At 37.8% G+C, this 15746-nt stretch overlaps 1 protein-coding gene across 1 annotated transcript in view; it reads left to right on the top strand.

The window, feature by feature from the left end:
- C20H3orf20 (chromosome 20 C3orf20 homolog) overlaps positions 1–15746 on the top strand; it is an 84571-nt gene that overhangs the window by 45784 nt on the left and 23041 nt on the right. Inside the window, exons 10-11 of the mRNA XM_045991858.1 lie at positions 38–152; positions 1482–1734. Coding sequence (XP_045847814.1) covers positions 38–152; positions 1482–1734 — 368 coding nt within the window. The remainder of the gene's footprint in view (positions 1–37; positions 153–1481; positions 1735–15746) is intronic.

Below are 15746 nucleotides of genomic sequence, written 5' to 3'. Positions count from 1 at the left end.
AGGCAACAATGCTTTCTTCTCCTTGGCCTTTCCCCAGCTGCTGACCCGCATGGATGACAAAATATTTAAGATGAACCGAGCTCTGGCAGGGATCAAGAAGCGGTTTCAAAAGACAGTATCACAGTTTATGAATTCTGTCTTGCTGGCAGCAGGTAAGGGGCAGAAAGTTGGGGGATGCCTATCCGATAACGTCCTATATCTTGAGTCACCTCCACCGCTGAGGACAACTTTTTACCACTCAGGGAGGTGGGGGGCAGGGTGACTTCCTCATTGATAGAGGGGGTGACAAGGCTTGGTCCGCTGAAGCAAAGGTACTTGCTCAGGGCCATGTTGCAAGTAATGGTGGCCTTAGCCACCTTTAGTTTCTGAGCACCATCCTGTGTGTCCTCAATGTTTCCTTGGTGGTTTTATTTTCCTGGGCCTCCTGTCATTGTTCTGTCACTCTCTCTGACCCACTTCCAACTGGTTCACCTTTCAGCACTCTCTCCCATATTGTCAATCAGCCGCTTGTAGACCCTGTTCCTCTCCTTGCAGATAATCTCAGCAGAAAAGAAAAAAGCAGCCAGTTCACCAGGTTGTCCCTGTTAGGCTACAGGGCACCCCCAGGGCCAGCATGGTGACCCCAGGACCCTTCCCACATCTAGGCTCTCCTGCTGATGGGTCTAGGGACAAAGGAGAGTGCCTTCCATTCTATGCCACCCCCTGGGTGGTTACCAGGGAGCTGTGCTCGAAGGAGTTTCTCTCACCCCTAAAGACTCAGTTCAGCTGTATCCCTCCTCCAGAAAGCCTTCTCTGATTTCCCCAGCAGAATGAGTCTTATATTCCTCTGGGTTCCCACAGCACATACAAAATGTACTCTATAAATCTTACTACCTAGCATTGTGAATATTTCTTTGTTTGCCCAACCCCCCTGTACCCCAACTTGGAGTTCTCAGAGGCAGGGAACCCTGTTTGGGTCATCTATATATTCCCAGCATCCAAGGAATGTTTTGTAGGTGAATGAAGGAATGAAGTTCCCAGGCCTCAGAAGTTTTCAAGTCTAGTAGGGAACTAAAACAAGAATACAAATAAATACAACAAAGAAAGTAGATGGAAATGACTTGAATCCAGAGGTATAGGGAGCAACATTCTCAGGGAAGAGAACAATATGGATGCCTCTATGAGTGCAATGGAGGATGAAGAGGGGAATGGAACACAGACTTATAGGTGGAGGACGGATCTCAGTTGGGTCTTGACGAATGAGTAGAAACAAGATTGATTTGTTCCTACATTCAGCCAGCATTTACCGAGCCACTAACTGTACTAGGGTTGAAGCTCTGTGCCGGAGAGTAGAGGGGAGGCGGCCCAGCCAGAGAACATGCAGGGTGGAGGAGTGGCGTGGAAGATGAGCTGAAGGCAAGGCTACTGATATATAGAGCTCCACGGCAGGGCAGGAAATGTTGGGCCATGAGGGAGAGTGACATTGTGTCTTCTGTTAACAGGGCTGTTCACCATAGAATACCCGGTTAAGGAAGAGGCAGAAATCAGTCGAGCCAAGGTAAAATCAAGTCCCTATCTTGAGCGGAGCATGAAGCCAAGTTCATGCCCAGGAGAAGCCGTTTTATTACAATCTCAGTCAGCCCGACCTGAATCCTCAACTGGAGAGTCTTTGAGGGAAGAGCATGGGTCTACTTCTGTAAGCCCCACTCGGAGGAAGAGTATCAAGATCCAAGCCAAAGCTGTGGTCACACCCAGGTGGGCTTGGGCCATCATTTCTTCTGGCCTCCCTGTGTCCGACATGGTGATGGGCAGTAGTCTCACAATGGCGGACAAAAGAGATGAGGCCCCTCCCTCTGGGAGCTGAAATGTTAGAGGTAGGAGAAGATAGACAATAAACACATGAATGAATGAAGTCATTTTAGATAGTGATAAGGTCTAGGAATTAAGTAAATCAGGGTCATGGGTTAAAGCAGAAGTTGGCAAACTAGGGCCATTCACCAAATCTGGCCCCACTGCCTGCCTTTTTATGAGTTTTTAACTTTTGAAATGCTTGGGGGTGGGGGGAGATCAAAATAAGATTAATGACATACACAATGATAAAAAATTTAAATGTTAAGATCCATAAGTAAGGTGTTATTGGAATAGCCATGCCCACGCATTTAAATATTGTCCATAACTGCTTTCCTGCTAAGGCAGTAATGTTGAGTAACTATGACTGAGACCATCTGACCTGCAAAAACTAGAATATTTACTATCTGGGCCTGTATAAAAAATTTTGACTAGTGCCAGGGGTGGGAAGTGACTGGGAAGTGGGGTGGGATGTGCTAAAGGACATAGGCAGTCCAGGAAGGCATTTCTGAGGAGGTGGTATTTAAATGGGGACCAGGGTGAGAGATGAGAAATAGGCAGCCACAGAGAAGGATGGGGAAGGAACAGCAGGCAAAGGGTAGAGCAAGCAGAGACCTGCAACAAGAACATACCACCATGCTGGTATGTGTGAGGGGGAAGACAGACCAGTGCAGAGCATGGTGATGAAGAGGGAAAAGGGCTGTGAATTGAAGATAGAGAAGTAAGCAGGAGCCAGATCAGGTAGCCTTGTTAGTATTGTAGGAAACCATCCCATAACTTTAAGACAGGAAGCAGTATCATCTGACTCATGGTGTTTTTTAACTTAAAAAAATATGTATATATATATTTTTTATATTTTTCTATTTTAATTTTATATAATATTTATTATATAAAATTTAATATAAAATTAAAATGCTGGGGAGGAAAGCATTTTGAGAAGCTCATTCAAGTATTTTAATATAATATTAGTAGAATATTTCCATATAAAAATACAGGAAAACGAACAAATCCTAAGTGTATAGCTCAATGAATATCATGAAGTGAATACACCTTATAACCAAACCAAGGAATAGAACATTACCAGATCCTTGGAAGTGTGCTCTTGTCCTTGCCTTCCCAAGCCTTCCTCCTGAAAGGGAAGAGTTCTAGCTTCATACGTTAGTGGGTTTTTTTTTTTAAACTTTACTGAAATGGAACTATTCAGTATGTGTTCTTTGGCACCTAGCCTCTTTTGCTCAACATTATAATTGTGAGTTGTGTGTAGCAGTAGTTTGCTTATTCTCGTTGCTGTGTGGTAACCTATTACTTGGATACACTATGAATTATGCCTTCTAATGTTAATGGATATTTGGGTTGTTTACAGTTTTGGTAATGACAAACTGTGCTAGTGTTAGCATATGTCCTTATTTATGGTTGGTATATGCCTGGGTGTGCAATGGCTGTCCTAGAGTAGGTACATGTCTCACTTGTAGTAGGACCTGGCCATTTTCAACCTGGCCATGTTCTCAGGTGGTGGTATCACGTTCCACTCCCACCAGCAGCAGTGAGAGCTCCAGTTACTCCACATCTTCACTATGCTTGATGTTGCCAGTCATTTTAATTATAGCCATTCTGTAATGATGATATGGGCTTTCATTTGTATTTCCTTGGTGACTGTAGAGGTTGAGGACCTTTTTCTTTGCTCATCGACCATATTAGATATTCTCTTTTGTAAATGGCCTGTTTAGCTCTCTCATCTATTTTTCTACTGGTCATTTGCCTTTTCTTGATTTATATTTTGGAGTTATTTGTATGTTGTGGGTACAAGACTTTTCTCAGTTTTACGTGCTGCAAATGATCTTACACTTACTCTGATAATGATGTCTATTGAGGAAGAGAAGCTGGCAAATATAATGTCCAATTTTTAATATTTTTCTTTATAATTAGCTTTTTATATCTTATTCAAGAACTTTCCCTATTCAGAGACGATGACAATATTCAATGAAGTAACTTTTCTAGTAACATTTTTATTTTAACTTTTACATTATATTTGTCCTCCACCTGGAAATTTCTGTGGTGATGTGAAATAGGAACCACGTTTTAATATTTTTCCATATATAGTATATATATATATATGTGTGTATATATATAGATAAATATATGGATATAGATTAGATATATAATATACAAATACTCCAATGTATATAAAAGATTATAATTTCCCTCAAGGCTTTTTGGTGCAAATTCTGTCAAAAATTAAGGGGCTCTATGTGTATAAATCAGGGGACATTTTCTGTATTCCGTATTTTGCTTCCTATTTGTCCAATCTTTTACCAATACCAAACTATCTAACTAAGTATTAGGCTTTATAGTAAGTATTGATATACAGGAGACCAAGTACTCAAACTTTGTTGTTCTAAATTTTTTTTGCTGTTTTTCACCCTTTACATTTCCATATAATTTTATAATCACCTTGTCAGTTTAAAAGATATATCTTAGGATTTCAACTATATTCAACATTAGCAAATGTCTTTGTAATATTGGAGTATTTCAATCCATGAACATGGTATATCTTTTTTTATTAAAATATAATGTATTATTTGTTTTAGGGGTACAGGTCTCTGATTCATCAGTCTTACACAATTCACAGCACTCATCATAGCACATACCCTCCCCAATGTCCATCACCCAGCCATCCCATCCCTCCCACCCCCCTCCACTCCAGAAACCCTCAGTTTGTTTCCTGAGATTAAGAGTCTCTTATGACTTGTCTCCCTCTCTGTTTTCATCTTGTTTCATTTTTCCCCTCCCTTCACCTATGATCCTCTGTCTTGTTTCTCAAATTCCTATCAGATCTCCATGATATATCTTTTTATTTATTTATTTATGTCTTCTCTAATCTCTCTATAGTTTGTAATTTTCAACATAGAGGTCTTTCATTAGGTTTATTTCAGGGTATTTAATAGTTTTTTTGCTATTATAAATTATGCTTTTTTAAAATTTTAAATAAATAAAGATTTATTTATTTTGAGAGAGAGAGAGGGAGAGAGAGCACAAGCCAGGGGAGAGGTAGAGGGAAAGGGACAGAAATCCTCAAGCAGATTCCATGCCAAGCATGGAGCCCAGTGTAGGGCTTGATGCCAGGACCCCAAGATCATGACCTGAGCCAAAATCAAGAGTTGGACACTCAACCGACTGAGCCTCCCTGGTGGCCCTATAAATTATGTTTTTAATTAATTTTTCTATTTGTTGCTGCTTACAGACAGCCAGTTGATTATATCTCGATTTAAATTTATTTTTAATTTACTTCCAGTAAACTTTACTCTTTTTGGTGTAAAAGTCTATAAGTTTTGGTAAATGCATAGAACTGTGTAACCACCACCATAGCCAAGACACAGAACTGTTCTATCACCTCCCACTGCCCACCCCCATACTCCTTCATGTGGCCCATAGTCAAACTCTTCACTCACCCTTAATCTTTAGCAACTACTGACCTGTTCTTTGTAGCTATAGTTTTCATATTCTAAAATGTCATATAAATGGAATTATACTTTTGAGTCTGGCTTCTTTCACTTAGTATAATGCATACAAGATGTATCCATGTTGTGGCATATATCAACATTTCATTTATTCTTATTGCTGTGTAGTATTCTCTTTCAGGGGGCCCCAACACTATCCCCACATTCAGAGATTTACCAGAACTCATGGGATTCAGCATATACTTGCATGAATATGTGAGGTTGATTATAATGAAAGGATATGTGATATCCCCTTTTATTTCTGATAGTAATTTCGGTCTTCTGTTTTATGCTGGTCAGTCTGGCTATAGTTTCATCAATTTTATTAATCTTTCCAAAGAATCAGCTTTTAGTTTCATTGATTTTTCTCTCTTGTTATTCTGTTTTCAATTCCATTATTTCTGCCATTTATTTTTATCTTCCTTTTGCTTGTTTTATGTATAAATTGCTTTTTACTAGTTTCTAAATTGTAAGCTTGGATTATTAATGAGGATTTATTTCCTAATATGTATTTAATTCTGTGAACTTCCTTTTAAGTATATTTTGCCTGAATTCCATAAATTTTGAAATAATGGATTTTAATTTTTACTCCATTTAAAGTATTTCCTAACTTCCCTGTGACTTCATCTTTGGCTCATAGGTTATTTAGAAATCCAATCTCTAATTTCCAAATGTTTGAGGATTTTCTAGGTATCTTTTTGTTATTTATTTTTAATTTATTTCTGATATAGTCTGAGAAAATATTTTATATGATTTGTGTTCTTTTAAATTTGCTAAGATTTGTTTTATGACCCCAGAATGTGGTCTATCCTGGTAAATGTTACATGTGCACTTGAAAAAAAAAATGTATTCTGCTATTGATGGATGGAGTCTAAAGCAAATCAACAGAGTAACATTGACAAGTGTCAGTGAGGTCCAGTGATAGTGTTGTTTAGTTTTTCTGTTTCCTTGCTGATTTTCTGTCTTGTTCTGTTGGTTACTGAGAATAGAATGTTGATATCTCAAGTATGATTGTGGATTAGTTTATTTTATCTAAGTTTCTTAAAATATGTATGACTGTTGAAAGCAAAAATTATAATATTTTTGAGGTATATAGATATATGTCTTCAATATATTCAAATTTTATCCTATTTTTACTTTAAGAATCTTGGAGCCATGTTGTTAAGTATAACACATCTGGCTCTTTTATCATTATGTAATGTCCTCTTGATACCTGGTAATTTTTCTTATTCTGAAGTCCACTTTGTATAATAATAATACACTCACTTCAGATTTATTTTGATTAGTATTTGCTTCACAAAACTTTTCCATTCTGTTACTTTTAATCTATCTGTATCATTATACTTAAAGTATGTGTCTTGTAAATAGCATATAGTTAGGTCTTATATTTTTATCCAATATGATACTCTTTTAATTGGTGTATTTAGACCATTTACACTTACTATAATTATTGATATAGTTAAATTTAAGTCTACTATTTTATTATTTTTCTGTTTATATCTTGTTTTTGTTTTTTGGTTTTGCTTTGTTTTGTTTTTGCTCCTCTCTTCTCTCCTGCCTTCTTTTGAGCTGCTTGAATATTTTTAATATTCCATTTTGATTTGACTATTGGCTTTTTAGTATATCTCTTTGTATTTTAATTTTTCTTTTAGTGTTTGCTTTAGGATTTACATTCTATATACCTTACCTTAAACAGCCTATTTAAGTTTAATATTGCCACTTTAAAGGAAATGTAGTCATCCTACAACCATCTATTATGTCTCTTTATTCTCCCCCCACCATAGTATGGTTGTCAAATGTATTACATCTACATATATTGAAACCCCTTAACAGTGTTATAATCTTTGCTTTCAACAGTCATAAATTTTAAAGAACTTAAGAAAAAGAGTTATTATATTTACTCAGATATTTATATTTAGCCTCCATGTATTTGAGTTCTTTCCAACTTTCCTCTTGTGGTTGAGCTCTAGCTTCAAAGTATTGTGGTCTGAAAATATGCAGGGAATGATCCCAGTCTTTTGGTACTAGTTGAGACCTGATTTGTGACCCAGGATGTGATCTATTCTGGAGAATGTTCCAGGTGCACTAGAGAAGTATGTGTATTCTTTTGCTTTGGGATGGAATGTTCTAAATATATTTGTGATGTCCATCTGGTCCAGTGTGTCATTTAAAGGCTTTATTTCCTCGTTAATCTTTTGCTTAGATGATCTGTCCATTTCAGTGAGGGGAGTGTTAAAGTCCCCTTCTATTATTGTATTATTGTCAATGTGTTTCTTTGATTTTGTTTTTAATTGGTTTATGTAATTGTCTGCTCCGATGTTAGGGGCATAGATATTTGAAACTGTTAGATCTACTTGTTGGACAGACCCTTTAAGTATGATATAATATCCTTCCTCATCTCTTATTATAGTCTGTCTTATTATCTGATAGAAGGATTGCCACCCCAGCTTTCTTTTGATGTCCCTTAGCATGGTGAATTGTTTTCTACCCCCTCACTTTAAATCTGGAGATGTCTTTGGGTCTAAAATGAGTTTCTTGTAGACAGCATATCGATGGGTCTTGTCTTTGTTTTGTTTTGCTTGTTTGTTTTAATCCATTCTGATATCCTGTATCTTTTGATTGGGGCATTTAGCCCATTTACATTCAGGATAACTATTGAAAGATATGAATTTAGTGCCATTGTATTGCCTGTAAGGTGACTGTTACTGTATATTGTCTCTGTTCCTTTCTTGTCTGTTACTTTTATGCTCTCTCTTTGCTTACAAGACCCCTTTCAATATTTCCTGTATGGCTGGTTTGGTGTTTACAAATTCTTTTAATTTTTGTTTGTCCTGGAAACTTTTTATCTCTCCTTCTATTTTCAATGACAGCCTAGCTGGATATAGTATTCTTGGCTGCATATTTTTCTCATTTAGTGCTCTGAATATATCATGCCAGTCCTTTCTAGCCTGCCAGGTCTCTGTGGATAGGTCTGCTGTCAATCTAATATTTTTACCATTGTATGTTACAGACCTCTTGTCCCAAGCTGCTTTCAGGATTTTCTCTTTGTAACTAAGACTTATGAGTTTTACTATTAGATCATGGGGTGTGGACCTATTTTTATTGATTTTAAGGGGGGGTTCTCTGTGCCTCCTGGATTTTGATGCTTGTTCCCTTTGCAATATTAGGGAAATTCTCTACTATAATTTGCTCTAATGTACCTTTTGCCCCTCTCCCTCTTTCTTCTTCTTGGATCCCAATTATTCTAATATTGTTTTGTCTTGTGGTATCACTTATCTCTTGACTTCTCCCCTCATGGTCTAGTAGTTGTTTGTCTCTCTTTTGCTCAGCTTCTTTATTCTCTGTCATTTGGTCTTCTATATCACTAATTCTCTCTTCCACCTCATTTATCCTAGCAGTAAGAGCCTCCATTTTTTTTTTATTGTACCTCATTAACAGCTTTTTTGATTTCAGCTTGGCTAGATTTTAGTTCTTTTATTTCTCCAGAAAGGTATTTTATTTCTCCAGAAAGGAATTCTCTAATATTTTCCATGCTTTTTTCAAGCCCAGCCAGCACCTTGATAATCATCATTCTGAACTCTAGTTCTGACATCTTACTAATGTCTGTATTGATTAGGTCCCTAGCCATCGGTACTGCCTCTTGTTCTGTGTGTGTGTGTGTGTGTGTGTGTGTGTGTGTGTGTGTGGTTTTTCTGCATTGTCATCTTATCCAGATAAGAATAGATAAATGAGAGAACAAAATACTAAAAGGGTGGCAAAGACCCCAGAAAAATATACACTAATGAAATCAAGAGAGACCTGAAACCAGGGGGAGAAGAAAGGGGGAAATATATGTATATATGTATGTATATATGTATGTATGTGTGTATGTATATATATATATATGAATGACTGGTGAATGAGACAGAGCCACCCACTTGATTTTGGGTGTATTCTGGTCTCTTAGAAGAAACTACCTCCCAAAATTTTAAAGAAAGAAAAACATATATATATATATATATATATATATATATATATAGAAAAACATATATATATATATATACACAAAAATAAGGGTAAACACAATGAAGGGATGGAATATGAGTATAAAGATAAAAATTTAAAAAGATTCTAAAAAGGGAATTGATAAGATAAGAAGTTGATTGGAAAAGGAAAAAAAAAAAGAGAAGAGAATATGATCAGGCTGGAGACTAGAACAAAGCCATGCACTAGACTTAGGGTATAATTTGATCTATTAGAAGAAATTGTATCCCAAAATTTTAAAGAAAAAAACCCTATATGTATACAAAAAATAAGGTTAAATACAATGAAGGGATAAAATATGACTGTAACAATGAAAATTTTTAAAGATTTTTTAAAAAGGTATTGATAAGATAAAATAGTTTAAAATGTTAAAATATGAAAGAGGAAAGGGTTAAAAATAGAATAAGAAAAAAATAAAATTTTAAAAATTTAACTTTGAAAGACTAAAGGATCACAGGGGAAAAGCCATGAATTCTATGTGTTACTTTCCCCTAGCTCTGGAGTTCCACAGTTCTTGTTGCTCAGCGAACTTGGTCCTTGGCTGGATGTTCTTGCTGATCTTCTGGGGGAGGGGCCTCTTGCAGTGATTCTCAAATGTCTTTGCCCAAGGTGGAATTGCACTGCCCTTGCCAAGGGCCAAGCTAAGCAATGTGCTTGGTCACTCTAGGTAGCTTTTGTTCCCTGGATGCTTTCTGTACAGCTTTAGAGGATAGGAATGAGGATGGTAGCCTCCAAATCTCTGGCCCAGAGAGCTCAGGGCCCCACTCCTCAGTGTGCCCTCAGAGAAAAGCAGTCACTCTCTCCCATCTCCCTGGTCTCCAGCTGTGCTCCGTGCAAACCTGGCCTGTGACTGAGCATTTCTATCTCTGGCACACAGCCCCATTTGGAGTCTCCAAACCCAGCAGATTCCTGCAGTGTGTTCCCACGCCACTCCTCCTGGAGGAAGAAGGTGAGTCTCTCTGGACCTGCCACTTGTGGGGTCCCTGCTTGAAGAACAGTGGCCCAACTGTACCTCAGATCACAGTTTAAGGTAACCCTGAACTGAGAGCCCCCTCTGTGGCTCCATCTCTGTAGCCAGCTTCCCTGCTTAGATACCTGGAAGCTCTGCCACACTCAGGAACTCCCAGTCTTTCTGTGACCCTGAGGGTCCTGAGACCACACTGTCCCCACAAGTGCTCCACCCCCGCTTAGCCTCTGGAGCAATGTCCCTCAGCGGAGCAGACTTTTAAAAGTTCTGATTTTGTGCTCTGCTGCTCCACCGCTTGCTGGGAGCCTGCCCTTCCCCTTACGTTCTCTTTTCCCATTGCTTTGGATTCACTTCTCTGCCCTTTCTGCCTTCTAGGAAATAGTCAATTTTCTGTTCCTAGAATTGCTGCTCTTCTTCTTTTCTATCTCTGGTTGAGTTTGTAGGTGTTCAGAATGGTTTGATAACTAAGTAGGGGAACCCTGGGACCTGATGATATTTCAGTCTCCCACTCCTCTGCCATCTTGCTTCCTTCCCCACTCTTTTTCAAAATTTTTTGAGGAACCTCCATACTGTTTTCCAGAGTGACTGCACCAGTTTACATTCCCACGAAATGTGTAAGAGGGCTCCCCTTTCTCTGCATCCTTGCCAATGTCCTTTGTTTCCTGTATTGTTAATTTTAGCCATTCTGATGGGTGTGAGGTGATAGCTCATTGTGGTTTTGATTAGTATTTCCCGGATATTGAGTGATAATGAGCATGTTCATGTGTCTGTTGACCATCTGAATGTCCTTTTTGGAGAAATGTCTATTCATGTCTTCTGCCCAGTTTTTAATTGGATTATTTGGTTTTGGGCATTGAGTTTTATAAGTTCTTCATATGTTTTGGATAATAAACCTTTATAAGATATGTCATTGGTAAATGTGTTCTCCCATTCCATAGGTAGTCTTTTAGTTTTATTGATTATTTCCTTTGCTGTGCAGAAACATTTTATTTTGATGTAGTCCCAACGGTTTATTTTTGCCTTTGTTTCTCTTGTCTCAGGAGCCTAGAAGAATGTTACGATGGTCAGTGTCAGGGAAATTACTGCCTGTGCTCCCTTCTAGTATTTTTATGGTCTCTCATGTCATATTTAGGTCCTTAACCCATTTTGAGTTTATTTTTGTGTATGGTGTAAAAAAGTGATCCAGTTTCATTCCTTTGCATGTAGCTGTCCAGTTTTCCCAATATCATTTGTTGAATGAGATTGTCTTTTCCTCATTTTATATTCTTGCCTGTTTTGTCAAAAATCAATTGACCATGTAATTGTGGTTTTATTTCTGGACTCTCTAATCTGCTCCATTGACCTACATGTCTGTTTTTGTGCCAGTACCATACTGTTTTGATTACTGCAGCTTTGTAATATAACTTGAAAGTGGGATTTTGATTCCTCCAGTTTTGTTCTTTTTCAAGATTGCGTTGGATATTTGACTTCTTTTGTGGTTCCATGCAAGTTTTAGGATTATTTATTCTAGTTCTGTGAAAAATGCTGTTGGTATTTTGATAGGGGCTGTGTTAAATATGTAGATTGCTTTGGTTAGATGGACATTTTAACAATATTCTTATAATCCATGAGCATGGAATATCTTTCCAATTTTTTGTGTTGTCTTCAATTTCTTTCATCAGTGTTTTTTTCAGAATGCAGATATTTCATCTCCTTGATTAAGTTTATTCCTAGGTATTTTATTATTTTTGGTGCAGTTGTAACAATTGGGATTGTTTTCTTAATTTCTCTCTCTGCTATTTCATTATTAGTGCATAGAAATGCAATGGATTTCTGTATGTTCATTTTGTATCCTGCAGTCTTACTGAATTCATTTATCAATTCTAGTAGTTTTTTGATGGAGTCTTTAGGGTTTTCTATATCTAGTATGATGCCATCTGCAAATAGTGGAAGTTTTACCTCTTCCTGACCAATTAGATACCTTTTCTTTTTGTTGTCTGATTGCTGTGGATAGGACTTCCAGTACTATGTTGAATAGAAGTGGTGAGAGTGGACATCCTTATCTTGTTTCTGACCTCAGGAGAAAATCATCCAATTTTTCCCACTGAGTATAATATTTGCTGTAGGTTTTTCATAAGTGGTCTTTATTATGTTGAGGTGTGTTCCTCTAGATAAACTTTGCTGAGGATGTTTATCATGAATGGATGTTGTGCTTTGTCAAATGTTTTCTTCATCTATTGAAGTGATCATATGGGTTTTATCCTTTCTCTTGTTGATGTGATATATTGTGTTGATTGATTTATGAATATTGAAACACCCTTGCATTCCAGCAATAAATCCCACTTGATAGTGGTGAATGGTTTTTTATTTTTTTTTTAATTTTATTTATCTATTTGACAGACAGAGCTCACAAGTAGGCAGAGAGGCAGACAGAGGTGAAGGGGGGAGCAGGCTCCCAGCTGAGCCGAGAGCCCGATGTGGGGCTCAATCCCAGGACCCCGAGATCATGACCCAAGCCGAAGGCAGAGGGTTAACCCTCTGAGCCACCCAGGCGCCCCATGAATGGTTTTTTAAATGTATTGTTGGATTTGGTTTGCTAATGTTTTGCAAAGGATTTTGCTGAGGATTTTGCATCTATGTTCATTAGAGATACTGACCTATAGTTCTCTTTTTTTGTAGTGTCTTTGATATCAGGGTTTTGCTAGCCTCAGAATAAATTCAGAACAGCTTTCCTTCCTCTTCTATTTTTTTGAATAGTTTGACAAGAAGAGGTACTAACTCTTTAAATATTTGATAGAATTTATCTGTGAAACCATGAGATCCTGGACTTTTGTTTGCTGGGAGATTTTCGATTACTGATTCAATTTTATTTCATATTTGGTCTGTTCAAATTGTCTCTTTCTTTCTGATCCAGTTTTGAGAGGTTATATGTTTGTAGGAATTTATCCATTTCTTCTAGGTTTTCCAGTTTGTTAGCGTAGATTTTCATAATATTCTCTTTTAATCTTTTGTTTTTCTGTGGTGTTGGTTGTTATTTCTCCTCTTTCATTTCTGATTTTGTCTATTTGAGTTCTCTCTCTCTCTCTTTCTGGTTTTGTTTGTTTGATGAAGGTTTATCAATTTTGTTGATCTCTTCAAAGAACCAGATCTTGGTTTCATTGATCTGTTCATTGTTTAATTGGTTTCTATTTTATTTATTTCTGCTCTAATCTTTATTATTTCTTTCTACTGGTTTTGGGTTTTCTTTGTTCTTTACTAGCTCTTTTAAGTGTAAGTTTAGTTTGCTTACTTGGTTTTTTTTCTTGTTTCTTGAGTTAAGTTTATATTACTATATACTTCCTTCTTAGAACTGCTTTTGCTGCATCCCAAAGATTTTAGACCATTATGTTTTCATTTTCATTTCATCCCATGTATTTTTTTAATTTACTTTTTCATTTCTTAATTGATCCATTCATTATTTAGTAGCATATTGTTTAAACTCCATGTATTTGTAAAAAAAAAAAAAAAAAACCCTCCATGTATTTCCAGATTTGTTGTTGTTTTTGATTTCTAGTTTCATAGCATTGTAGTCAGAAAAGGTGCATGGTATGACTCCAGTCTTTTTCAATTTGTTGAGACTTTTTTGTGGCCTAATATGTGATCTATTCTGGAGAATGTTCCATGTGCAGTTGAAAAGATGTATATTCTGCTGTTTTGGGATGGAACGTTCTGAATATATCTATTAGATCCATCTGTTCCAATGTGTCATTCAAAGCCACTATTTCCTGTTGATTTTCTGTTTGGACAACCTATCCATTGATGTAATGGGGTGTTAAAGTCTCCTATTATTATTGCATTACTAATAATTACTTCCTTTATGTTTGTTATAAGCTGCTTTATGTATTTGGGTGCTCCCATGTTGGGTGAATAAATATATACAGTTATATTTTCTTCTTGTATTATTCCCTTTATGATTAATTGTATAGTGTTTTTCTTGGTTTCTTGTTACAGTCTTTGTTTTAAAGTCTGTTTTGTCCAGTATAAGTATTGCTATCCTGGAGTTCTTTTCAATTCTGTTTGCATGACAAATGCTGCTTCATCCCTTCATTTTCAACCTGCATGTGTCTTCAGGTCTGAAATGAGACTCTTGTAGACCATTACTTTAAATTTTTGATCAGGTATATTACCTATCTCCACTTTCTTTAGGTGTCTTGCTGTGATTTGTCCTGTTCTTTCATTTGGGACATATTCCTCTGCCTCTTCATTGTGTCTCACTTTTTGTCTGTTACTGTGTGTTAGGAAAGTCAGCTACATCTCCTGCTCTCGAAAGTAGTAGTCTTATGAAGAAGATGTCCTCTGATCTCCCGCTATGCAGTGTTCCCTATTCACCAGAACTGGCACTTTAGGACTGTCTTGTGTATGTGTTCTGTGTACCCTGCTGTTGTGGCTGAGCCACTTTGCCTTCAGTCTAGTCATCTGCAATAGCTCTCTTTACCTGTTTTGGGCAGGGTTTGGTTCCTGGTTGTTAATGGGTTAGTCTGGGGTCTCCTTGGGCCTGAGTTAAGTCAGACGAGGAATTTTCCAGAGATGCAGTAGCATCGATGTACAGGATGCTTTCCCTGTGTTGTCCCCTGAGAAGCTTTTTTTGGTGGGCAGGGCCTATAGTCAGACCTTTTGTCTACTTCCAGCCCACTGCTGGACCACAGTTAGACTGGTGTGGGTGGTTATCTTCCCCTCTCCCTAAGGCAAGGATCGCTTTGAAGTAGTGCCAGTCCTTGTTGGGGCTGCTTGCATGTTGCCAGCCATGTGGCACTGCTTTGGATGGGCTCTAGCCAAGATAGTATTAGTGAGGGCCTCTCTGAAGGAGAACACAGGAATGGGACAGTGGTGGTATCAAGGTCTGAGAAGGTTTGCCATGGGAGGGGACCTACAGCCCTTGGAAACCATGGCCTGCCACGTTAGAAGAGGTGTATCTGCAGAAGTGTGTGGGGGTAGGGTGCACTGTTAGCAAATTCGGTAACAAATGTCAGCATGTTGGCACTGTGCTAGTTGTAGCTATCTGCGTGTCTAAGCTGAGGGTAGGGAAGGGAAATGGCACTTGCCAGCTTCTTTGTTCCTGGAGAAGTCTCCCAACAATTACTGCCCCTTTAGCACACACTCTGAGATTGGTAAACAGATCTCCCTCCTGTTTATCTTGGGCAGTTTTCAAATGACTGCTTCTCTGCTGTATCTCCATGGGACTGTTTGTTGTGCTGTCTCTTTAAGGGCAGGGACTCAGTTTCCTATTGCCCTCTCCCAGAGCTGAGTTCACTGATTTTTAAAGTTCCAAGTGTTAAGCCCCACTGATTGTAAGAACACAAAATTCAGCTCATCTGGTTTCTAAAGCCAAATGTTATGGGGATTCTACTTCCCTGTGTGGGTTCCCTGTGATTCGGGTGCCTAATGTGAGGGTCTATTTCTTTCCCCTTCTTCAC

The sequence above is a fragment of the Meles meles genome, chromosome 20 (assembly GCF_922984935.1).
Source record: "Meles meles chromosome 20, mMelMel3.1 paternal haplotype, whole genome shotgun sequence".
Lineage (NCBI taxonomy): Eukaryota > Metazoa > Chordata > Mammalia > Carnivora > Mustelidae > Meles > Meles meles.
This window is presented reverse-complemented; position numbering and strand designations above follow the sequence as displayed.